Source organism: Numida meleagris, chromosome 6 (genome assembly GCF_002078875.1).
Source record: "Numida meleagris isolate 19003 breed g44 Domestic line chromosome 6, NumMel1.0, whole genome shotgun sequence".
Lineage (NCBI taxonomy): Eukaryota > Metazoa > Chordata > Aves > Galliformes > Numididae > Numida > Numida meleagris.
In genome coordinates, this window is record NC_034414.1 from 38,171,413 (window position 1) to 38,197,945 (window position 26,533).

Genomic DNA, 26,533 nt, shown 5'->3' on the forward strand with positions numbered 1-26,533 from the left:
AGTCCTCAGTTGGTTCTTTAGGGTAGTTTTCTAGCTGTACTGATCCTCCAGAACAACAATGATCCATCAGAGAACACTATTACAGCTCCTTGATTTAGTCCAAGTTAAGGTAACTTAATAAAAACTATTTCTATTAGAGGATGATGTCTTCAGAAACTAAACTTCCTTGAATTTCTAAAAATTTCAGTTTTTAAAAATTTCTCCAAGCTTTTTCATCTCAAGTTTATATCCCAGAAGTGTTATTTACTGAAAATTTGCATTTACATTTCCGAACTAAGTTTTAATTTTGTTTTAAATTTTGATTTATTATTTAGTTATATATTATATGGCATGTCAATCATTTATAACATCTATCATCATTCAGTTCCAATTTTCACTTTTCATTTTTAAAAACGTCCAAGCCAGCTGCTACTTGAACACACATTGCAATATTTTATCTAATGTTCTAGGTCAAACTGTCCCCTGTTTGTATTGCAATGAAACAGTTTGACACGTTAACACTGTGAGTTAAAAAGCAAGGTGATCACTTAGTTGTTAGTAGGGAGCCAGGCATTTTCATTTCTCTCCTGTTATCTGGAGTCTTGCTCTTGACCCTGAAAACCTCTGATCCCCTAATTAATAAGACAAGTGCTCATATTCTTTTCCAGATCAAAGTATCACCTGCTCCTGTTGGGGAACAATTTGATGTGTTGACACTTTGAAATAGAAAACAAGATGAGATGTTGTAATCTTCACTAAGTAGCAGCTGCTAATGTAAAAATAACAGAATGGTTAGAAGTTGGATGTCATCATGTGTCACAACGTGACCTGCTCTGTCATGCAGTACATGCTGCTGTTATTGACATGGGATGTAAAATGTGAAAGTGTAAAATAAAAATGTCTGAACATTTTCAATCTCTTCCAAAAAAAAAAAATTCCAATTTTTTTTTCTTCCTTACTAATTTTAAGTGAAAGAAATCTGCTGCCCCTTAACATCTCCTGCTGCCCTGAGACCACAACTGGCCTTTTACTGTCTCCCCAGCTAGCTAATATCACCAGAAGCATAATTCTGTCCCCAGGAGAAATTGGGGCAATTCTCAGTTGAACACTTGTGTCTAGATTCCATCTCAGACCTAGTAGCATAAGACCAAAGGAGAAGAATGATACTTTACTGCTATCTTTCCTCATTACATAGCTCTAACAAATGTAAATGATTGGTCCATAAATTGCAGAAATGATTGTTGAGACTTATTATCTAGCCTTCCTTTACTTCAATGGAGTATCCCAGATCAGTGGAAGGAAAGGAGTTGGTAGCAGCCGTTACTAATTTAAGTAATACCTACCCATTAACAATTCTCAGTCAAACCAGGGGAAAATGTTTGGAGGAAAAGGTGTCAGTTCTAATTGGGTGAATTATGATCTTGATAAGATCAAACTGAGCTTCTACAAAAAGGAGTGCTTATTAACCAACAAAGTTTTATCTTAGAAAATAGCAGATACATGGATTAATGAAGATTGCCAGAGGCTAAGCTAAATTGGCCCATGGAAAGGGAGTTAAACAGTACTGTAATGACTGAAATGAGAACAAGGAAAGAGGAAATGTGCTACCATCCTGAGAATGGCAATCAAGGATAATCTGTATTATGTCCAAAAGTGTGTAATCTTTGTTTTTCTACCAGCACTGAGAAATGATGATGTGAGCTATGAGCAAAAGAATTAAGAGAACTGAAGGTTTGAAAATTGAGTATATCACAGCTGTTAAGTTATTGTGCTCAAATTGGGATAATGGTGGCCTCTATCCCAAAATTCCAAAAGAGCTGGTAACTAAAATTGAAATGTTAGTAAAGTTCTGTAATAAATCCTATGAGGTTCTACGTAGTATGGTTTGACAATTAGCGGAGGCAGTGCCTACATTTCGGAAAAAAAAGAAAAAAAGTAATCCTGACAGTTACAGATCAGTTAGTATTTATTTTGAGTCTTCAGAGTAAATTTGGAAGGAAAATGTTTAAAGCATGGATCTGTCAGTGGTAGATTGAAGAACATCATTCACTCAAGTAAACTCATGCAAGAATTCTAAGATATAATACTGGTTATTTAGACAAGGAAACCTGTTATATATAAGCTGACACAAAAGTAGAGTTTCTGATGTGGTACCACATGGAAAATTATTAATTAATTAAAAAGATGGAGTGCGTGTATGCTGTTATTTTACATGCAGGCACAAGCTTAATATAGGAAATCCTGCTTGCTATTAACTGGGTTCACCTAACATCTCTTATTTGGAAGGATGGGCAAGTTGAGCTCCATCTGCAAAATATCATGGATCCATGAAGGAGATGAGAGATTACTCAAAGGCAATAAGGAACTAGTTAGCAGGAAGGCGACAGCAAACAGCTTTGAAAGGAGTAGCATTAAGGTCCAAGGATTTCTACAGTACGTTTTCTACCTAGTTTCTCATCAGTTGGTGCTGAACCACTTTTCTTTAATGTTTTCATTGGGAGCATTTGGTAGGAAGAACAGAAGTGTACTCATGAAATAGCTTGATGCTGCAGAGCTAGGAGGTGTTATTAATATAAAGTAAGTTCAAGCTATCTTGCAGAATGATTGGAATGGCCTCAAGTACTAGGGAAAAAGAAAACAACAGTGGGTGACATTCAGTGTTACCAAGAATTTTTGCTATTAGCTGTGGACAGGCAGAAAGGTAATGTGGAGTGGTCACTGTGAGCAAAATGAATGCAAGAACGTGTCAGGTGAGGTGTTTCCATTGGAATTAGGTAGCACTATTAAGAGAGCATGGATGAGAGATGGGTTTGGAAAGACCAGGGGACTGGAGAGCCTACTGACTGAGGCATAACAGAACAAGTTATGTTTAGCCCACATAATGAAGGAAATGTATATTATGTCTGTAAATCTATATAGGTAGAAATATAAATGCTCTCCATAAATGCATGAGGAAAAAAAAAAACATCAATAAGACGATCATACTATGAAGTTCTACTGCTCAGGTTCATTGAACATTTTTTCATTCTGTTGGCTGCAGAGAAACATTGTAAAAGTTGTCTTTCGTCCATAGGGAGTCTGACAACATACACATTCTCCATTTTTTTAATTAATAATTTTCCATGTGGCACCACATCAGAAGCTTTACGTTTGTGTCAGCTTGCACGTAATAAGTTTCAATTTAGATTAGAGTTGAGGGTACTTGTGTTTGCCCTAGGGGAGTTAGGAAAGGATAAAAACTCTATTTTCCTTTGTTTTAGTTTGCACATAAGATTGTCCTTTAAATATTTTCAAATAAAAGCAACAGCAATGAGATCGATAATGGCGTTTTGTTATTTTATGTTTGATATGCAGCAACTAACTTTTAGATCTAATTTAATTTGAAAATACAGATTTTCTACAGGTAACAATCAAAATGCAAAATGGGAGAAGTGTAGAAACAAGAGCTTTCCTTTTCTTTTGCCAGAAATTGGGCTGAGAGGCAGAGAAGAGGGAAGTATCTATCCACAATAAACTATATATGAAAGCTTTAGAACTTGTGGTCAAACCAAAGTTCTGAGGAAGAGACCATATCCAAATACCGTTTCTGAGTTAAACAGAAACTTCACTGAGAGAGTCCCATATACCAAGGTGGTGACCAACTTCAACACTAAGTGGGTCTTTTTAGGGAAAACCTCCACCAGAGGAATCTGAGTGTAAATCTTTTTGTTGTTGCTCCTTCTTTCCCCTACTTTCAAAAAAATAATATTAATAATCAAAACTGATACATTTTTGTGACAAGTTCTGATTTCCACCTTGTGACATTTTCCAAAGGAATAATATTTTGTTTAAAAGCTCCCAAAAAGCTATTGTTATTACTAGAGGTGAGGTCATGCGGGATTTCTGCCATGTGCACTGTGGATAGATTTCAATATATATTATAGAAGTCTTCAAATATTTTATAGTTGTGCAAGCACCATTGTTTTAGTTAGCAATTTAACATTGTTATGTGGGTTGTTCTGCTTTCCTCCTTCTAGTGAGGATACTTGAGTCGTCTGTTTGTGTTTACCATTCTTCAGGCTGTGAATGATGGATCATTTTGTTGCAAGGTGGCATACTATGCACAAAAACTCCTGTGCTGAAATTTTCATTGGCCTCATGTAGCTCCCTAGTATCAACCCACTATGTGCTAGTCAGGTTAGCAAATGCCTTATTTTCTTCCCTTGAGATTTTTTAGCTGTTTTTTGGTATTGCTTTTTTTTTTTTAAATTTTTAATTCAGAGCACCTGATTCTGCTGTTACTTTTGCTTGTGTAAGTCATGCAAACACAGTCAAATCAGTACAGCTTTGTCTGCTGAAAATTGACATAAATAAGAGTCTTCAGACTCCGATGCCTTCTGACTTTTGTCCTGAAAAGCAAGTGGAACATGAGGTGTATTTTTTATGATAGTTCTCCAAAGAGACTAGCCGTTAATCTCCCTGTGAGTAGGTGTGTCAGCTGCAAACATTTCCTTCCAGTCTCCCATTTCAATCACACTTCACAGTACACTGAAAATTGGCAAGGATTTTAATTATTGGCCTCTAGAACAAACCACCTACTTTGATTCAAGCATGTTTTCCAATTTTTAAGAATGTTGTTTCACCTACAGTACAGTATAATTATAGAAAATAGCTTGGTTTGGCTGACATTCCTGTGTTCTGTGCGTTCTGCTTGCAAGGCAGTAAGCAGCACCAGGCAAACAGCTCACCTGCAGAGGATTTTAACCTCTTGCTGGCAGAGTTAGGGCTTGCCAGCATCCAGTACATTGTTTTTGATATCAGAAGCTCTACAGCACTGTCACTTGGAGGTTAAACATTAACACTTTTTGCCTTTCAAGCTGCAGGAATGCTGTATATAGTAAGAAAGTTTGTTTTTATTCTCCAGGGAGCCCCGTTAAAATTTTATGAATGTCTGTTACAGGAGCAGCTGCAGCAGTGGGTCCTGCACCCTAGTGACACACAGCCCTGGGCACAGCATGACCCTGTGAGCAGCACAGTCCCGTCTGGCTGTGTGGCTGCATTTGCGCAGGGCAGTGCTCAGTAAAATTTGCCAGGAGTCAGCCATGTATCCAGGACATGATTAATCAGCCAGCAGGATAAATTGTCCATAGATGACTGGGAGTTGACAGTAAACAGTAAAACACCTGCCTTGAAGACTTATAGTCTTAATAGACAAGAAGGAAACAGAAGCAACCGTGAGCCCTGTTGCAAGAGAGAGACTGTGCAGCGCAGACTAAGTTGTTGATGATTATGCAGTGAGTCTGGCAGAGCTCAGAGCTGAACTCTCTGCCTTTCCCTTCATGTGTTCGTAGCTCATGTAACAAGTCTTTAATTTACCAAGAAACTGTTCCGCAACGGTGTCCTGAGAAGTTGGCAGAATTCACCGCAGCATTTCTCTCACACGTACCTCTTGGTTTGAGGCTCTACAATTTGTACAACTAATAACTTACACCCTGAATTAGAAACATTGGAAACCAGCCCAATGCTCAGGCTCATGTGTCAAGGAATTGCTGTGCAAGCCCAGTCTTATTTGTTGTTACAACAATTAATCATCCACTGATTATAAGATAATTTATATGGTATCTGGGCCCTCAAGGGAGTTCTGCAGTGCTATTGAAATTGGACATTTTAAAATTAATGGTGATTAAGCTGTAGAGCCTTATTAAATATGCATGAGTGCTATTTCTCCTTCCTCCTCGCTACCCATAGCGCCATGTTGGGGCTGGCTGCCTTCCTGACCTACCAGCCGCGCAGTCTCCACCGTGGCTGTGAGTCACAGGCTGCTCAGCTCCTCACCAACAAACAAAGGCAGGGGAACATCCGGGACGATGCACAGGTGGGAGATGGCAGTGGCTGCTCAGGGAGTCCCTCGCCCCACCATAAACCAGGTTCTGGATGGGAATGCAGCCAGCTCCTGGAGTAATCCAGCACTGCCGGTCTCAGCAGACCTCACTGGTAATGTCGGGTGGCTCCTAGGACAGAAGCTGCAGCATGGCCACGTGCTGACCAAGAGGTGCACATCAGTAGTTGAAGGTTGAGGGCTTTGCTTCACTCAGTAGCTTCACTCACCACAGTATGTTGGTTACAGAATTTTGCAGTAGGAATGTTATATAACAATGAAATATGCTTCCAGAGAAACACTTGGCTCAACTGCGTATGGCTAACCTTACCCTTCAAAAAGTTTACTGTGTATGAAAGGGAAACCCTTCAAAAAACATCATCCTGCTGGGAAAAGGAATAATAAACAATTATAATGCTACAAGAAATAAATATTTTTCCTAAAAATTGCACAGGCAGTGTTACGGAATAGCATAACTAAGTACATGTATTACAGTAAAACATGGCTGAAATGATTGCAATGTTTTCAAAGAAATATGGATATTCTGTATAAATTGTTTATCCTTTGTTTACCATTCTGCAGGCAGAATTGATAGCCCTGCAACAAGAAAAAGAAACCACTCTTCAGCAGTGCAAAAAGTTAGAAGAAGAAATTGAGAGATTGCACGCACATTACAGGTAAAATAATTAATACCAAAATAAATCAGTGACTCATAGGGGAAATTTTCTGTATGGTGTCTGACTCTAAGTAAGGAAATAGCTTTATCAAATAGGTATTTGTTGGAAATGTGAATACATCAATGAATCAAAGCTGCATTTCTGCTTTGCTGCTCACCAACCACCTCTTTGAAATAGAAGTCCTTCTCTTGTAGCCTAAATATTGTAATAGTTTCTTCTAAAAGAAGGGGAAGGCTGCTGGTAGTTAATTCTCATAAGAATGAAAAACCTGTCTAATAATGATTCATTCGCTTAAAAATACAAAGGTAAAAGAACTAGTAGCCATAGGTGCTTATTTCTTCCCTGTTTGCACATACATAACCTTATCAACATAGATTTTAAAATAATCAGTAATTTTTAAAGCCTGTTTACTTTTCTAACTCCCAACACAAAGTATGTGTTTTAATTCCTTATGCTCTGTAGCAGTACATAGAATAAGAGAAATAGCCATTCTCTCGTTAATTTAGATGGGCTGCACTGAACATTTGCATGGACCAGTGAATGGTAATCCCTAAGGAAGAGCTCTGTGTGGTCCAGTGAAGGAGTTAGGTTGTTTTATGGAGTGATGTTGGGTTACAGCTCTCATTTCATCCTGACCTCCTATGTGAGAGGGGATACAGAGCTGCCAGCAGGTTAGAGGCAGCAGAACTGGCATCAACACAGCAGAAAATTGTGACTCTAAAGGCTGAATGTCTGTGATGAGGGATGTGGGCTTCAGAGGTAAATAATAAATGTAGTGTGAATATTATGTTCATTGGAAATAAACGGAACTAGTTAGTTATGACTAAAAAAAATGCAATTGCAGAACTGTGTGTGTTTTCAGTGTTTCAGCATTTACAAGTGAAAAATACTCAGGTTTCTAGAGGTTTTTAGAGTTTCCCCTTCTCATTAAGTTTATTAAAACCTTGGAGGGAAGTTTCAAAAACAACTTCTGTTCTGAAATCTCACAGGCATTTATTTAAAACCTGTTAATAGTGAATAGAAACCCCAAGCAATTTGTGATTATTGCTTTTAATGAATTTGGTCAGCATTTAGTGTGTGCACAAGTTATGGTATGATTTACCAAGCTAGAAAGAATTTATTATGGTGCCCTTATTACTCACTTAAATGGGATTTGTAGAATAATTTTCAAAGAGGAATGCAATTTTTATATTGATATTTCAGAAATAGAGACTTTGCTTGTGTTGATCTGCACATTGTAGGGGATTTTTCATTGACTTTTGAGTTAGACTGTTGAGATAGTTTCAGGCTTGCTCTAATATGCAGTATTTAACAAGTGCAGTAGACAGCAGCTGTAATTTACTTTTGTAAATAACTTAAATCTCAGAAAATAATAATGACTTGCAGGAATCGCCATTAGAAAGTAGCATGTTAGTAAGTTTTGGCTCTTACTTTGAACAGGCAAAATTTCATTGTAAATTTGATGATGATGTTTTACAAGATTTACTTATAAGTTGTGACAATAGTCACCTGAATATCCTTTTGGGCAAGAATGTTTTTTCATTACTTAGTTATTCAAGTTGTATGATAATTCAGAACATCAAAAATGATTTTATCTCTTTTGTCACTGTCCTTAGAGAGTCACTGAGTAGCTCCCATACCAGATAAGACAGATGAAGAAAAGAGTGTATGGCATGTGTGTGAAAAACCATATCAGACCAATATGGGATTGGTCACAAAAACCATGAATAGCAAAGCAATGCATTTTCTCAGGCCATCTCAAATGAGTGAAAACTTACTCTGTTTCATATGTTGGTGATTTCCAGTAATGGACTTGATAAAGTTCAGAGTAACCTGGTCTGATGAAGTAAAAAGTGACTGCTAGCTGGAAGAGAAGTTTCGAGGAAGATAGGAGCGAGGTTTGCAAGATCCAAACCAAAATTAAAATTATTTATTCCCCCAGAGTTCATTTTAATGAAACACTGATTTTCATATGAATTTTGACTTTTTTAAGAGAGAGCAGGTCCCAGAACAATATAGTCTTCTTTAAAGGGCAGGAGAAATAAAAATGAGGGAAAAGAAAAGGCGGAGAAATCTAATTCAGATACAGAAGGGAGAGGAAGTTGGCTTACAGTAAAGTTGGGCAAGTTCACCACTTCTGTTTACTCTTTCTATATTGTTCCTGTGTCATGTCTCAAAAGGAAAGTTGAATTTTCTGGAAAGTAACCTGAAAATGCTTATCAGAAATGAAAATTTGCATAACAGTTAGAAACGGTATAGAGTTTCTAGCTTACTAGGGTAATTGTTTCACCACAGTGCTATTTAAGCTAGGGATTAATGCAAATCATAGATCATCAATGCCTGAAAGAGGCTATATCCAAATAACTGAACTATGTGGGAGTGTTAATCCCACTGCCACTTTCTCACATAGTTCTGTTGTTGAATGTCATCATAAGTATTTCATTTGCATATTTTTCAGTTATAGTCTACCCATTTCTATAACCAGTTTCCTTCTATTTCAGTAATGCTTCAGAAGTGTACTTCTGCTACACGTAAAATGCTGGCATAGACATTTGCTGTTGCATACTGATTATTTTTTCACATATTAGATACAACAGTATGACTATGTAATGAGGAATATATTTTTATATGGGGAAGTACATATATATTTTTTCAACTTTGAAAAAAAACTACAATACTTCACTGAAAAGCTCTGGCACTGGGAGTTTTCATAGGTAAATAATTTGAACAGATTATATCTAGTAGAGCAAAATAATGTGTCTACGATTCAACCTCCATTGCAAAGAAAGGTGAGAGAGCGGAATATAAATACAGGACTATCTCTGCTTAAAAGTATGTTTTTGTAGGTTTCATGTTGGGGTCAGATGTAGTGTTGCCCAGTTCAGTAAAACTAATTTTTTGCTCCACCGCTGTGTAAGAAATGTACATTTGTGTTTAAACACCTTTGAATGAAATGAAGGAAAGAATGGGTGTGTCCAGCGATAGGAATTAATTAGGTCTGTAAGGTAAAATTTAGGAATGCTATTAGTAAGTGTGAGTAGTTATTTCAGTGATAGTTATGAGTTTCATTCATGATTTAATCAAGCCCTCTAAAAGCCATATATTTGCCAAATCTGATGTTCACAGGGGAGGAGACAGTAAGAACAGTAAGGACAGTAAGAACTTTGGAAAAAATATTTATCCAGCGGTACTTGCAATTTGTTGTTGAAATGTGTGAGATGCAGTAATAGCTACAGGCTGGAAGTTACAGTAGGAAGAAACTTACATTTATTGCAGCAAGTTTCCTATTGAACAGACATTTGAAGAAACTTGCAATGTTAAAATGAAATTGTAATTTGTTACCTGAAGGGTTGAAGTCTTAAGGGCAGATGCATTTCCCAGTCTTGGGAGTTGCATGGTGAAAGGTAGAATTGATAAAGTGCAGCCAGCATGCAAGAAAAACGTGTTGTATTTTACAATTATGTGACAATTTTCAATAATGAGATAGAAGTCTAACTTCAGTGAGATCCCTTGTAATAGAGAGTACTATGATCTGAAATAAATATTTTTAGAATCAGGCATTCAGTCAACATGGGCAGTTTCTCTTGCTACCTAAACAGTTGTATCACTTTTAAAAGTTATAAACTATTGAAGAGATTTAATAAGATTTCAATCCAAAAGCTGCTGGTGCTTCTGCTGCTTCAGTTAACCTAGAATTTATGGTTTAAGTAGCACAAGCAAACAGTCAAAAAAAACAATTGATTTTTTAGAGGTACATATACTTTTCCCACAAATTCTGTTGTAAAATGATGTGCGAGTTGATCTTTTTAAAGATGGAAATTGATGGAGTTGAAAAAGAAGAGAATTGAGATTTTTTTATGATTTCCTCAACTGAAAGACATATAAGCACAAACTCAATTTTCATTTTAATTGCAGAACTAAATCAGGAGAAATAGATGAAGAAGGATGCTTTGCAAGGCAATATCTGCATTTCTGGGGGGAAAAAAAGGGCTGTATCCTATTCTAGTTCTGAGTGCAATGGTACATGTTTAATTTACCTCCGTTCTATAGATTCCTGGCCAATGTTACGGATTATAACACTTGAATGATACCATTTTAGAACTGCTCCATGGGTTCTGTAAATGGATATTTAGTGATATAATTATTACTGTTATTCTGTCTTCTTGTTCTGGTAATAAGGACTGTTATAAACTATCAAATATTCTATGTAACACCAGTAATCATCCTTTTGTATACAGCATTCACCTTCACAGGCACTGTAGTGGCAAGTCAGAATACAACTACCTAAATATTTAGTTTCCCGTTCTCCGACTGACCTCTGCTCAAATATTTCAGCTTCTTTGTTTTGCCACCTCTGTCTTTTTCAGAGATTTCTCCAGGCTGGATTTATCTCCTGCTTACAGGATGTGTAGTAGGAGATGGGACTACTCTACTGCCCGGCTGCCCAGTCCAAATGAACTGGAACCCATTCACACTGGGATGAGTGAGGCTGCAGCCATTAGCACAGAGCAGTGATCTCAGTTCTTCCTCTGCAGCTGAAGCAGGACACCTTGACCACCTGCCACTGCAGCTGACCTCGAAGAACTGCTCTTTTCATTGCTAGTTTTCATATCTTTTTCAGTTACATTCATTGACTCATTTTCCTGCTCTTTTCAACCTGTCTGCTCACTGCTATTCTGGCACTGTAGTGTCAGTGTTAGCTGATTTAGACATATCATAATGTGGCTAGCTGTGGTCATTAAGAAGTGTTGTTTTTGCAGAGCAATTTTGAGGAGATCAGAGGAGAAAATGGCAATTATGTTTTCGGTATTCTGTGTCCTTGCAGCAATGCCTTCCGTTTATCCAAGAGTTTCAGACGTCTGTCTTCCAACATAAATCTTGAGCTAAGCAAATTTCCAACTACCAAGAAGAGGAGATATTATCTTTTATACCAGAGATGAGATGTTTGCATGCATTGTACAGTGAGAGACAGTGTGGTATGTCTTCTTGTGAGAAGGAACCTAACCCTCTGCAATGTGATATGGCTCAACATACAGAAAACAATGTCTCCGTAAGGGAACACTAAGCTTTCTTTTGTCTTTTGTTACTATATAAAAAAAAACCAAACTCGTGTACTACCCAAGCTGTATTTCTTAGTTTGTTCCCTACATAGTCCCACTGATTTCTGTGGGAGATTTGGACATGCACTGAATGAAGATTCAGCCTTTTTTTTCTGTATGTGTATTCTTCCTGTTTATTGAACTGAGTGCTGAAATTGGTTGAGAATGGTTTGCTTTTTTTTTTTTTTTTTTGTATTTCTTGTATTTCTCTATCAGATTGGTTAAAATCCCACCTTCTCTGAGCAACTTGTGGGGCTTTCAGTGAATTTTAGTCAATTTGTGGGAGCCAGAGGAGCCAGCACCCTTGTACTTATGAGCTGGAACTTAGTCTGTGTGAACTGTGGGTTCAGGTTCCTGCTATGTTATTGTACTGCGTCCAAGCAGAGTGCTGCAGCCCCCGAAGTGTTGCTGTTTGTGATTGATGTGTTCTTTCTTACTCTACAAGCAAATTCCCACTGATAAACCGCTATTTTTTTTTTCTGTGTCTCCTTATTGCATGTGATGTCATCATTCTTGTTAGTGGTACGGGAAATAAAATTCCCAGGTTTGGAGGGCTGTTTCACAAACTGGAACAGATAGCTGAAGGGGGGGAAATGGATCTGCTGGCTGCTCTGCTTTGACAAAGCAGTTGCATAAAGCGTTATCAGGGCTGCTGAGATGGCTCTAACTCGCAGTGTCTAGGTGCAGGTGAACAGACAACAGAGTCCTGCCTTGTTATCCATACTTATTTCACATTTTATTGGGTTTATTGTCCTCTTCCCCTCACCCCATTCTCAGACTTCATGTTCTCTAGCCTGCAATTGGTTATTCTTTCCTTCTGTAATTGCTTTATTTTCTAGCAATGATTGCCAGAGAGACTGACTTTATAAGTCAGTGGATAGGGAGTTCCTTAGGAGTGTGGCAGACCAAATCCTCATGTGTACTCTAGTTAACACCTGACCATTTGCCCAGAAGAGGAATGGTATAGAGAGACTCCAGTATGGATCATAAGCTTGGTGTTTACAGCACCTATTTGGCAGGCAGTGAAAAAGCAGAGCAGTGTCTGAGCCTGTTTGGAAGGATGGTGTTTTTCTTCTTTGCCTCCCAGTGGAATATTTTAGCCATCAGCATACTCTTATTCATTCATTCAGACACACACACACACGCGCACACAGAGAAAGGTTTTGAAAGTTTCTCTTTTTGCCCTGACATGATTTTGAAGATTTTCCCATCACATTGGGAAAAAAAAGTTGCAGCATGGAAAAATAATTTCCTTCTCAGCTTTCATGATTAATGAAAATGGGGAGGGAGAGGAAGCACTGCACTGCCACAGATCCCCGCTGCTGGTGCAACAAGCTAGCCCATGCCATCCCTGCAGCCAGTCCTGGGGTGGACATCGAACATTCGCGCTGCCTTGTGCTGCTGTTGACTCAGGCATGGATTGGTCTGACCTACATTTAATGAAAACTTTGTGCATAATGTTTCCACTGGCTGGCTCTTGGCCTTCAGAGGTGCTTTGCCAATAGGAACCACTAAGCAGCAAATGTGAGGAGGAATGTGGGCAGCATGAGTATGGACTGAAGTGCTTCACAAGCTCACAGATGCGGTTTTAACTCCTACCGTTCCCTGAGCTGAGTCTGCTACTGCTTCTGTCAGTGGGTGTGTTATACTGGCAAACTTTCTCCAGTTTTTTAAATTTGTTGTGGACTGATCAGCCCCATGTTGTGCCAAAACCATTAAAGCTAGAAGTACTGCACAGCAGATTATGGTGTATTTCATCAGACTTGCACAGACTTCTTCCTATCGCCTTCTGTGGGCTAACATGAACTGAAAGAACAATTACCTTGTCAGTTTTGCTATGATAGGCTTTTTCAGATGGCTTTCTGCTCTTCTCTAAGAGCACAGATTGGCTTGACAGAAAGGAATTCCTTGCCAGTGGATGCTGCTATGGTCCCATGACTGTATGCACCGCGTGGCTGGCTTTCTGTTAACAGCTCTCCTTGGTTCATGCTGATTCTCTTCCCCCTCTGTTTCACCTGGGTTCTCTGTGGTTTTCTGCTCTAACCTTCTTGGTTTCACAGTGAGCTGAAAAGTCTAAGAAGTGTGATTTTGTTCTGTGCTTTTTGGAATAAATGCATAGCTAGAGGTTTCTAGGAATTGTTTTTAAAATTTGTTAAAGCCTAATAAAGTGGAATTATTGGAAGGAAGGTTTAAAGGCTCTGGAATAACTACCTGCAAGCAACCAGCTGATAGTTTGGAGCTAATTGTTAATACAAAATATACTACCGTAGATATACTTGTAAAAATTGGGGTATTTAGATCAGTGAAGTTAATATCAATGCTGTATTAATCAGAAGTATATACTTCTTTTCAAGTACATACTTGAAAAGGAATGTTCAAAAAGCTATACAGAGCATTTGTAGGATTATGAAATCTTTTCCTTGGTAGAAAGGGTGTGTGACCAGAGGCTAAATGTTCTGATTGTGCAATTTAAACGTTGGGTGAATATTGATGAATCACATCGCTAATCACAGAAGCACAGAATGGTTTAGGTTGGAAGGGACCTTTAAGGACCATCTAGTCTAACTCTCTGATTTCTTCTTCATCTGCTTTATTTGTACATAACAAAGTATTACCATTTTCTGGCATACTTCTGGAGATGTAAAGTCAGAGAAAGAAAACAGACACAGGATGTTTAAAAAAGCCTTCTCTAAAGCAAGAAGTACAGAAAAACTGTGTAGTAAGAGCAGTTTGGAAGACAAATTTTCCCATGAAAAGTTTAGAAGAAAATCTAAAACTACAACAAAGAGAATTCAACTTGCCCCTCAAATAGTGTGTTAAAGGGAATTTCTTTTGTTTTGAGTATGGTATTTAGAAATAAAGTCGTAACATTGTCTGGAGGACTTTAAATGCCATTTATTTCTATTGATTTTTCACAGGACATGTTTCTATGTTAAAATGTCAATTCAGTGGAAAAAAAAAATCATTTTGACTTGTTTTCTGGTTCAATTCTCTTCTGTTGAAGGGCTGAAACAAAATAGCATTTAAAGTTGAAATCTGAAATTGAAAGGAAAACTTTCTCTTAGAAATTTGCCACAGGAAGCCAACATATTTTTTTCACTGGAATTTACGTCTTCCAATAGAAAAACATTTGTTTGTTGAGAAGACTTTCCACATGAAAAATTTTCAGGCAGTGCTAGACATAACATTGCTTCTTGGGCTTAGCCCTGCTCCCGGTTGAGTCAGTGGAAAACTTCATTTAGGAAACAAGTCAGAATTCAGGTGCGAAAAGAAGTGCTTTCTCTGCCTGTTGCAGAATGAGAGCTAGAGGACTGCTCACCTGTTATGCTGAGAGTAAGATATTGTCTTTATTCAGCTGCTTTTTTTTTTTTTTAGGTAGAGGATTTGTTAAGTTGCTACATGCTTATCTTGCTGTTGACTTTCCCTGGAAGGTGTCATATTTTTACACTCCATCCACAGCTGCTTTGCTAACTAATGAGATAGAGGTCTGTGTTTTGGAAGCGAAAGGCTTTTAATATTGTGTCCAAAATTACATAATGATGTGTTGCTCATCTGGTACGAATAATTCTTCCAGCATAGGTGTGATGGCTGTCATTTTCCATTGTAGGAATAGGGATGGATTTGATGATTTCGGTCAGTTTTCCAGTGAAGAAACAACCCTCCTGGGATTTGCACAGTTCTAACCCTTTGAAATATTTGAATAAAATACAATATATTCATAATGCTTTTCATTTAGAAGCTGCAGTTCATATTGTCATGAGAGAAAGGAAAACAGGCCCAGAACACACAGATAGCTTTTTCCACCAACATCAAGAAGATATGTATGCAGCAGTGCAGCATCACTGTCTTCCTGGCAGAGGGGCTTGTCTGGCTGTTAGCTGGGCAAGAAGAGCCATATGAGGGCAAGGAGGAAGTTAGGCCAAGCATACAGTCAGCAATCCAAGTGACTTTACATTTCTTCTCCTACCTGAGACACTTCATATCTTGTTTGTATCTTCCCTTCATCTGTACTATACCAGTGATACAGATTGGAGCACAACCACCCAGAAGTGTATTCACTGGCAATACAGATCATGATTGTTAGCAGTGACACAGGAGCAGCAGCAAGCACTAATAGGTGAGAGACTATAAACTGCTGAAGGATAATGTCTTGTCATACTGCAGCCTGGAAAATCCCAGAGAAGAGCACATAGGCTCTGCTCTCACATCTGCAGCTTGAAAACTTTGCTGCTCTTAGCAAACATAATTGAACTTAATTTTTAAGTTGCAGTGGGTTTGAAAGCCTGTTTGGGGATCAGGAAGAAATTTTTTTCGCTGTACCCTCAGGCTTGATAGGGGCTTTGTTTCTTAATTTCCCATTCTTCACTCCACTAACTGAAACAAATCCCCTATCAAGCCTGAGAGTGGAGTGAATAAAGCTAGTACGAAGGCTGCTGAAGTGAGACATACAGTATTGGTATGTGGTAACACCATGTTCTTTTGGTACCTGGTGACTTGTGTCCCTAGATTCTTAGGGACAAGAATCTAATCTCAGCATGTCCTGTAATCTCAAGGTGCAACCCAATGGGGCTGCTCATAATTAAATCAAATGAAGTCATGGACTGCCACACGGAACCCACCTCTCTGTCTACTCTGTGTTTGGGAGAGGCATTTTTATGCTGCCTTATCACATATCAGTCCTTAGGGATACTGCTTTCGTATTTGAAAGAAATTTCTTGGCTCTGATAATTTCAAGATTTTTGATTCATGCTTGACATTTTTGCTTCTGAGCTTGTGGATTTCACAGCATGTGTCTGTACCAATTGGTAGACAACATGATGAAAACACTGGTCACCACAAAGTAGGGTTTGAATTGCCCAGATTGTTTTAAGGATTTGTGTAGGAAATAATTAGGGTAATTGTGTAAAATGTTTGCAAATACTATCATGAAAACTGTAACTGTAAGGGATCTCTCTCCTTCGGTGTAAATTTGTATTCAGTGCTGGCCAGACTAGACTACCGTGTGAAAATAGTATCTGCCCAAAAACCAACAGACTATACCGTAAATACAGTAGTTTATTTGGGATTTGTTTGCTTCCCTTCTGTTTCTTTTTTGCAAAACAAAGTAGGAAAGTAGTGAAAAAAGAAAGAGTACTCATACGTGGTTTTTTTCATTTATTTATTAGGCATTTGTTTGGGTGCTTGAAGCAGGGGAAAAAAAATTTCATTTACCTTCATTTTATTCTTTGAAAATAGCATAGTAAGAAAGAAGTGTCGGGTAGAAACAAAGAGAGCTCACAGTTGGATTTTACTGTTACAAGATAGGAGATGACAATAGTATCTTTTTAGTGTATCTGTTATCTGTGGTGTCATTAAACCAAATGATGTGCTAAATAATAAAAGCAGTCTTATCACATCACGAGGCCTTGAATTGTATCTCGAAGTTGCATTGCCTATGGATTCCGTTTGGCTTTCGGAAGGGGTTTGGAGTCAGAAGAAGCTGCAGTTCAGAGTGCATTTCTGCAATCAAAGCTCTTTAGACAGATGGCTGCTAGCACACCAAAATGATTAAAATATGTTCCAAGCAACATCAGTCTGCGGGCTTGGGGACCCAACCTTTCATTAGTCAATAAAGGGTCTTGAGTTCTTGAAAATGAAATCTTTAAAAGCTAATAAGGCTGCTGGTTTGCTCTGAGCTGTTTCTTTGGATTTGCAGTTGTAGATTGGACTCGGGCCAGTATCTGTTCAATAATATAAGGCTTTAAAAAAAAATCTGGTTACAAGAGGCCTCCCAGAAGATCTGCCTGTTAAATAGTGGAGCCAACATTTTTGGTGTTGAATACATAAGTTTGGGTACCTGAGTCTGCGTTTAGGAAGCTGGGAAGGAACCTGCGAGTGCCACCTTGGATTGCCAGTCACTCACTGGAGAATTAAATGGCACCACCAATGCTTGGCTATTTGGACCTGTTCTATTTTATTTTTAAAACTTCGTGAGCTGGTCTAGCATCATCTCCAGGATACCTTCAGCCTACCATAACCAAGATACTAACTCAGTAAGCAAATTTTCTACTGCTTCTGGAAGTCAGTAATATTATTTACAGCATCCCTGAGTCTTGTCAGTGCTTGTAAATTATGAATGTGCCGAAGATGGTTTGGTGCTACTGCGCAGTCGGGCTTTTATTCTTGTCTGCAGCAGGGTTATGAGAGAGAGCAACCAGGGGCTTGTGCAAATGCAAAGTGTCTGTAACCTCTGCATATGTATGTCAGGGCAGTAGCAATAAATGTATGTTCAATAAGGTATTAACAAGTCCAAGCCTTCTGTTTCTTCTTTTTTTTTTTCTCTCTCCGATAAAGACCCCTCTCACAATTTGTAAACTTCTGAACTTAGTGTTCTTGCCTCATAGGCTCTTTCTACACAAATCTGAAGATATGCTTCTTTTCCCAGTCTCTCAGAAATCCTTCAAGATTTAGCCCACTGCTGACTAAAAGAGAGGATATTTTTTTTTTAAAGTCACTTTTTACATACACCAACGGAAGCAAAGCAAGTCTCAGTGATCTCATTAGCTCAGTGTGATCCCATTAGTCAGATTGTTCAGCCTGTCTTCTTTCACCTTGGGAACAGTTCTCACATTCCTTTTGTCAGTACTTGATGGGGCCAGTGACTGAAGTTCTACCCCAGACACACCATAGTTACTCAGAGAATGTCATACTCCATTTTGCATTCCCATAGTCTCTCTCTGAAGGTTTTTCTCTGCTTCAGCTTTAACAGCCAGTGATTTTTTTCTTGTTTTAAGCACAAGCAAGGTGTTACTGTCTTTTGTAAGCATACAGCAGATTTTGGATTTCGATTTTTTTTATTGGGTTGCTATTTTTTTTTCCATTTGTTGTAAAATATTTGCTTTGTGTTTCCCAAAGCTTTTGCCCATCTAAACAATCCCATCATATACACACTCTTAGAAATAACTTCTGAATTGTGTCATTTTCTTGCTGGAAAACATACAGTTGTAGTTATAGCTTTTTTCTTCTTTGAAATTCCTATGAACTTTTTTTTCTCAGACAAAACTAACAGCTCGTTTTCCCCACAGTAGGTCACAGAAGACAAGAGAATGTACTAAAAGCTCTTTCTCTTTATGTCTCCCTTTCTGGAGTTCCTTAAAAACAGATATATTTACCCTGGACTCTTACAGTATTTTGATTGTGTTCTGGTGTGGTCCTGATAATTTCTATTATCATTTGTTTGTGCCTTCTAAAATTTACAGAGTTGACCTAACCACTTAAACAAGTCAGAACTTCAGGGTAAGGCGATGCACAAAGCCTTCATCAAAATATTTTTATTTTAAGGTTTGATAGATCCTGAAGAACTAGGAAAGGAAACTAGAAAGAAGAGATTCATAGTGTCTTGGGAGAAGACAGAATTAATTTCCCTGTGTAGAAATTATCTCTCGTTTATACATTGGTCACTCCAAAAGCAATACCTCCTATTTATTTCCATGGAAATTGCAGCAGATACAATGAACACAGTAACACCATTTGACAGAGCAAATTCTCAGCTACAAAACACTGCTTTTCAACATAATCACCACCATTAGCTGTGCATTTTTGCCAGCAATGGACAAGAGCCTGCATGGCGCACTCATAAAAATCTTCATGGCCGTCTGGAACATGGCTTGGCTTTCACATCACTGTTACCACAGCTGAAATGCACCACACACCACCTCAGTGCATTCACATCCACTGTTTGGTCTCCAGAAATGTTCAGCAAGTGTCAGTGAATGTCAATGGGTGCCGTGTTTTCTGCATGGAGGAATTCAGTGGCACACCTTTGCTTCATACACACTCTCATGTCAAATGCCATTTTGTCAGGTTGCCCTTCTGCTGTTATCTGTCACACGGCAACAACAAAATGTAATGGAATATTGGTGGAAAGGTTCAATCTCTACTGCAATACCACAGCATCTGCCTCTGACATTGTGGACCAGCATAATAAAATAGGAGACATTACTTTTGGAGCAGCTCTCATATCTCCTAAGGAACCAAACGTCTTATTAGTCACTTTTCCCTGTACTCCAGGGAATCATATGAACCCTTGTATTAAGCAAACTAGCATCCCAAATAGCCTGTGTCACTTTTGGATCATTTTCCTGAGCCCTAAATAAGCAGTTTCCAACAACGAGGTAATGAGAAAGTGCCTCAGAGTGCTCCATGTGCGTACATACTCAGGTCTGAGGATTCCAGGAACTGAGCAGGACGTCCAGAATGACATGAGTCTGGTGTAGTGGGTAATTTTTCATGCTGCCCAAGTTTTTTGGGGGGGCTTCTGCTTTCAGTATTCTGATTTAGCATTGTTTTCATCTGGACCTGCAAGTCCCTGAAACCTGTAAATATCAAGTCCCAGAGGTCTCCATTTGGGGAGTGAAAATGAAGGGCCTCTTTTGGAATGTTTTTTCTTTGCCTCTCGATTACCCTAGCTGTAAGATGTGAATAGTGCTACTCATACATTTTTGGAAAATACATTGATTTAAGTTTTCTTTATTAGATTCTGCTAAAAGTTAAGTGAGGGAAACCTAAATTTACCACAGTAGCTATTGTATTCCAGCAGTCCTTCTAAAATGTAAGTACAGAACTGCCTTTTCCAGACAAACGATATACTGTGAGTACCTCATTAATACATTTAATGTTTAATGACCAACTGTTTCTCCTGCTTCCTCTAAATTACTGTAAAGTTACTATTCCAAGGAGAGAAAGTAGCTTTTTATTCCGGAGAAGACTGTGGCATTCATTGCTTCAAGTGAGAGTGTAATCTCAAATAGTTCATAATATTTCCTCTACTAAAAGGTAGCAAGTATTTGAAATGCTTTAAAATGATGATGCTGCAAGACAGAAAAATATATCTGCTTTTTAGATAGGTGAATACAGTTGTATTATTTCACATTTTGGTCAAATCAGTGAACATATGTACATAACTTTGCTGTAGAAATGTTGCAGAGTTCCTTCTTTCTGTTTGTAACACTGCAGCTCTTTATGATTAAGGGAAAAAAAACTGGTTTAGCAAAGGAGGTGTTGAGCCTGCCAAAGTTGATGGAGTTGAATTTGGATAGCCATTTAGTGTGGGACAGCTAGGCAGGAACAGAGAAGCATGTAAAATGAGTAGATTGCTGCAGATTTATGCTTGCCAGAACAAAACAGTTAAACTGTGAGTTTAAAGATCCTGAGTTTGCAAACTTATATTAAAACATGCCTCTAAATAAAGGTTCAGAAGATGTTGGTATAATGGTAATTCTTTCAAAGGTTATCCAGAAGGAAGGTTACAACAACAAAAAATACTTCAAAATGATTTTTGCTCAACTAATGCTTCAATAATGGACGTTAATACTGTTGACTTTATTCGTGGATTGAATGCAGGCAATTTAGACAATAGATAGTATCAGGTGCTAATAGATCAAACGTAATTACTCTTGATGAAACAATTTTACACAGCTTAACAAAATAGTTTCAATTATTTATTCATTGTAAAAGAAAGCATTGAGTAAAAGTGAAAATACTAAGCTTTCTCCTCTAGGGGCATTGTATGCATCTCTGAGTCATAGTTTTTCTTCATAGCAACCTTTCCTCTATCACAACTTCCTGTGCAAGTTATTACAATACTTTTTGCATAAGATAGGTCATATGAAGTTCAGCTGTAGGTGGGGCCACTGTAGTAGATTGGGGGACAGTCTTAATAGATCCGTTTCATTAATTAAGTCATGCATTTTTTTATTAACAAAACCTGTATGTCAGGTTTAGCCAGCTGGGAACCATTCTTATGGTTGTTATCTTTGTCAGAAGGAATATTGTGAAAATAAGGAATTACTGTACAGGCTTTAACTCCTGATTAAACAGAGGAATGACATCCTCTCACCCACTGTCCATGAAAAAATAACTTAGGGGCATATCATAGGCTTGATTCAGAAGCTGTGATCTTATGCATCTTGTTAAGGTAAAAAGTGTGCACTTTGCATTCACAATTTATCCTGAAGGGTTTGTTGCATACCTATTCCATGGTCACCGAGTTAAGCAAATTTCAGGCCAAAATTTCAAATATCTAGATTACTTGTTATTGTTGTTTGCTTGTTTGGTTTTGTTTGTTTTTGGTGGTTGTTGGGATTTTAAAAAAAAAAAAAAACTATTGAAGGAACTGCATCTTGCACCTCTTTTTGAATGTACAAAGCAATATTTTCTTATGCTCTTCCTCTTCTAGTGTTCCATTTCTGGACATCAGGAGGAAGGTGTAAGATTTTCAGGAAGTATTTTGTAATAGACATAGAGAACGGTTTAGGCACCTACTGTTAGCCTCAGCCTTTAGCTTCTTGATACAATAAATTCAAGTATTTCTTTACTAGGCTTAGTCCTAGTAGTCCTCAACAGGAAATGCACTAATGACTTCCACTGTCGTTAAAGAGGATTGAACTGGTGGGAGGACTCCAGGGAGGAGTGCTGTGAATTTGTCCCTCACTTGTCCCTCACACAAAGGGAGTGGGGAGAAGGAAAGGTAACACTGTTCAGATTGTTTTTTTTCTTGTCCTTCTGAGCTAGACAGGATCTTTATCTAGGTTTGTCTAACATTGCAATCTATTTATTTCAGTCAGTTTCTGTAAAAAGGAATAATACAGAGCCTGGAGTGTGAGCCTAAGGTCAATGGATGTGTTACAGCATTACTTATTCTTCCATTTAGCTCTTCTTTCTTACCATCTTTAACCAAAACAGTCATATATTACTATACTTATCCCGTTGTGGCAGTAAAACAAGAATTACTGTCTTTGCGATGTAGGAATTTAGTTCTCTTTCTTGAGCAGTGTTACTGCTCCTATCAGAGAAGAACAGACTACTCAATGAACATGTATAAATATAGTATATTATCTTGTCCTGCCCAAAAAAAAGGGAAATATGAATCAAACATTGTTGAATTCAGTGCTGGCTAGATTTCACAAGTGCTTTCATACTCATTCATTTTCCATGTCAGGTCCTGAGAAAATAATTAGATCTTTGGTTCAGTGCAACCAGTATGTTTCCTGCTACAGTGATTCACTTTTACCTGCTGGCTATGGAGAAATTATATGCTGGCAAAGAGAGAAAGCTGTAGTTTTTCTCATGAACGCTTGCCTTATGAAGTTAACACTGGTATTTTCCTCTTTCCTCAAACTGAGCTAAAGGGTGCAAAAAATGTTACTCTTTCACAGATTTTATTTCAGTAGCCTGGTGGTCAAAACTCATGAGGATAAAAGAAGAGAGAAGTGAGGAAGCAGATTTAAGAGTTTTAGGATAAAGAAATCAACTCAGCATCACTTTTCAGTATCTTTCCAACCTTTACCCTTTGGAGCTCCCTCTTCACTGAGCATTCTCTAGCAGCAACCAGTCTCATCCCTCACATTTGAAGAAGAGTGACACTGTTCAGCTTCCATCTGCTGGGCCCACCCTGCCGATGGCCCTTTCATCTGGGAGGATGCAAGGGACATCCTTGGGTAACACAGCTTTGGGGCTCACAGCGGACAGGAGTCTGCTGTCACTGCTCACACCTCGTGGTGGCAATGGCTGCTGAACCCACAACAGGAAGGCAGGAACTGCCTCCTTGTGAGAAGCTGCAGAGGTTCATCCGTGCAGGTCCCAAACCTGGATCTGTCTTCTAAGGTTAACCAGGCTGATGTGCATTGCCAGCACACACATACTGTTAATTAGCTCTTTTGTATCTTCCCATGAATAATAAAAGTTTGCGCTGAGTCTTGAACCAAGATTAAGGCCTCAGGTTTCCAGATGTGGTACACATATGTAACAGGAAGCAATCATGGGCCAAGAAGCTTAGAATTCAACAAGGGCAAAAAATGAGGGAAAGGTACTTAACTCCCATTTTCAGCATGGCAGGCTGAGGTGAGCATGTTGTGACTTGTTCTGTGCCACATAGAATACTTGAAACAGAAGAGGGAACTCAAGACAGAGCTCTGATCTCCAATCTACTAAATCATTCCACAGCATGTGTCCTTGTTTTGTGCTAGGGAGAATGGCCCAGACAAGCCTGCCCCATCACCCCAGTAAGCGCTGGTACAATAGAGAAGCAGACTTCCCCTGTATTAAATTTCCCAGGCGTTCCCTTTATCATTTAAACCATCGTTTTAACTGCCTTGTTTCATAGTGCTCAACTGCCCAAGGAGCTGAATGATTTATATATGAACAAGAGTTTGGCAGCCGCAGCTAGGCAAGGCATGGCTTACTGAATAGCAATACACTGCCATTATGTCATTTACGTGGCTTTCAGGAGGCAACTTGCTAGGTGTATTTCTACATAGCAGTCCCCAAACCAATCTCATTTTTATGCAGGACAGGCTGCGATAGCTTTAAGATAGACACCATCAGTGCTAGTCTGGATGAAGGCTCTCAGCCTGCAGCACCAGTTCCCTGGTGACTCAGCAGCCATCTCAGAAAAGCACAAGTATCAAGACAGTGGGGAAGCCGTGTGCTGGGCACAGTCATGTAGAGTTCATTGGCATACTTCCTTTCCTTGCACATCAGTACCCGCAGCCCAGGCATGTGCTGGAGCACAGAACACTTTGTTCCACTATGGTCAGAGTTGCTTCATGTTTTTCAGAAACTCTTGTGAGAAAAATCAGACAGAACTGTTTAAATTCACTCTACTTTTCTGGGGCACCAGGAAGTGTACTCAAAACAAAAAGAAAAACAAGCAAGCAAAAACACACTTTTTTTTTTTTTTAAATACATTCAAAGATCTTTCACCAGCTGAATCGTTCTCTAAAAAAGTAATGATAACAGGGTAGAACCCTATGTGCATCCCCCTTCCCAGCTCAGTTACAGTGTAAGTTTCTAGCTTTAGGGCTACTCAGCTCATCCATTAGATCATCGCTCCCTCAAATTCCAAATGTGTTTAGTTATTCCATCTTTGAAACACATTTCCATTCTTTGTATTTCTTTTAATTGCCTTCTCCTGGAGAGATACTTCTCTTCCATCTACTCAGCTGGATGTTCCTGGCTATGCTGGAAGGCAGGACTGGCTTTCTGCCTTGTGTCCGAGACAGATTTGCCTCTTGCTTTTCTGGTTCAGTGGGAGAGTTAGGCCGTGTGATCACAATAGCAAATCAGGACAGCCATAAAATTCACAGTCATGTCTGATTTATAAAGATAACATTGTATTAAGTACAGATATTTTCTAAGGTTATTAGTAACAGGCTTTCTTCAGCTGGTCATTTCTGAATGGTACCATGCACTTTACTGCTTGATTGATTTATTTGCCTTTATGATTTTAATTAATACTGTTTTCATCAGGGACGATTAGTATTGATTTGAAAACTCCTAGCTGTCCAATTTATCTGTGCCAGCATTAGGGAATTATTCTTCTGATCTTTATTTTGAAAATCTATTGAATAGCATCACAGGCACTAAAGAGGCCATTTAAACACTGGGGAAAAAAATAGTGCTTATGCTTCTGGGAAAACATTTATGGTGATTCACATTTTGGAACCTGAAATGCTATCAATGTTTTATTCCCAGATTATTTTCCAAGAAAAAGTTTGGATCCAGTGCTGAATCAGTTTCTACAAAATACTTATGCTCATAGTGGAATTGAATCACGCAGAGAAGTCTGGAAGACCATGCTGGTAGAGGAGGTCAGGAGACTCCTCTGTCCTGTGACATTAGCACAGAGGCATGGAGTAATCCTATCTAAGTCCCTCTGGAGACATTTGGACCTTACCTGGCTGGGGCAGAGGGGTACACGCGTTAGGTGTTAAGGAGTCTAGATGAAAGTGTTTATCTTTTAAATGATCTAGGCAAGCTGCTCTGCACAGAAAAATACAAAATGGAAAAAACACCTAATAAAACTCATTAGCTGAGTCTCTATCCACTTGAAGTTGGGAATATTCACTGCAGGGGAACAAAAAGTCTCTGGATCTTGTTGTAACTATCTTAAAGTTATCTTAAGGTATCTTAAAGGGTTTCTCCCTGGTGAAAAGAGGCTGAAAATTGAAGGCCTTCTTAATGTGAGTGAGAGCTAGGAATTTAAAGAAACTGAAGCCTTGTAAGAAAATCTCAAATGTGCACTTGTATAACAGGTTTTGAGAGAGTCTGGTGCAGTATTTACTACTACTACAGTATAGAGGGCTGGGTTCCTTGATGTGTATTTCTAGTTGGCATTTTATCAAGGAAATAAACTTTTATTTTTATTTTTCCTTTTTTTTTTTTTTGACATGGGGATTGAAACTGCAAATTCTGTGTCCGAAGTCTTCATTTAAAAGCATTTAAGTGCTTTTACATAAGACTAAAATTTTAACTGAACAAATTATTTATGCAGAAAGAAGCAAGATAACATTTCTTTCAAGAGTTCTTTAACATATCAGATTGATAACAGTCAAAACACCTTTACTGCCATTAAATATTTACCAAGACTTGGCTTTTGGAAGAGGGGCAGTTCAGTGCAGTGTGTTTGGCTCCATGCAGTGCTATTGATTAGCTATCAGAAGGACATAGTTAATGAGTAACTTGAGGTATTACAGAGCGCTCCACATTCTTGTCAAGTCTTTTCTCTGAAGATGACCTAAAATAAAGTCAGTTACAACTGGCGTTCACCCTGCGACAGATTGCACAAGCTCACCTACGGTATGAACAAAAGGTTCACAAGAATCAGTTGACCAGAGCTTAAGCAATCCTTTCTAGTAGTTGTTGTCATCACTGCTGGACTTTAGAACTGAACGTGTTTACATTTAATTAGAAAGAACACACAGTTTACATCGCACAGTAGCTATCAGTATCGAATCAGAATTGATTTCCGCTCTCTTTCTCAAATGACTGTTTCCTTCAAACTAATTAAAAAAAGGCACATAACAAAATGACTCATATAAATTTTAAAGCAAAGTAAACAATATTCCCTGGAGACAAAAATAAAAGTCAACAGCACAAAGTCA

The 26,533-nt window shown here is 38.5% G+C and overlaps 1 protein-coding gene across 7 annotated transcripts in view; it reads left to right on the plus strand.

The window, feature by feature from the left end:
- Positions 1–26,533, plus strand: part of MIPOL1 (mirror-image polydactyly 1) — a 178,657-nt gene that overhangs the window by 122,803 nt on the left and 29,321 nt on the right. For 6 of the 7 annotated variants that reach the window (XM_021401825.1, XM_021401828.1, XM_021401824.1 and 3 more), the window contains one exon: positions 6,419–6,513. In XM_021401825.1, coding sequence (XP_021257500.1) covers positions 6,419–6,513 — 95 coding nt within the window. Of the gene's footprint in view, positions 1–6,418; positions 6,514–10,880; positions 11,631–26,533 lie in introns of those variants that run through there. The other variant, XM_021401829.1, reaches the window with a different exon arrangement.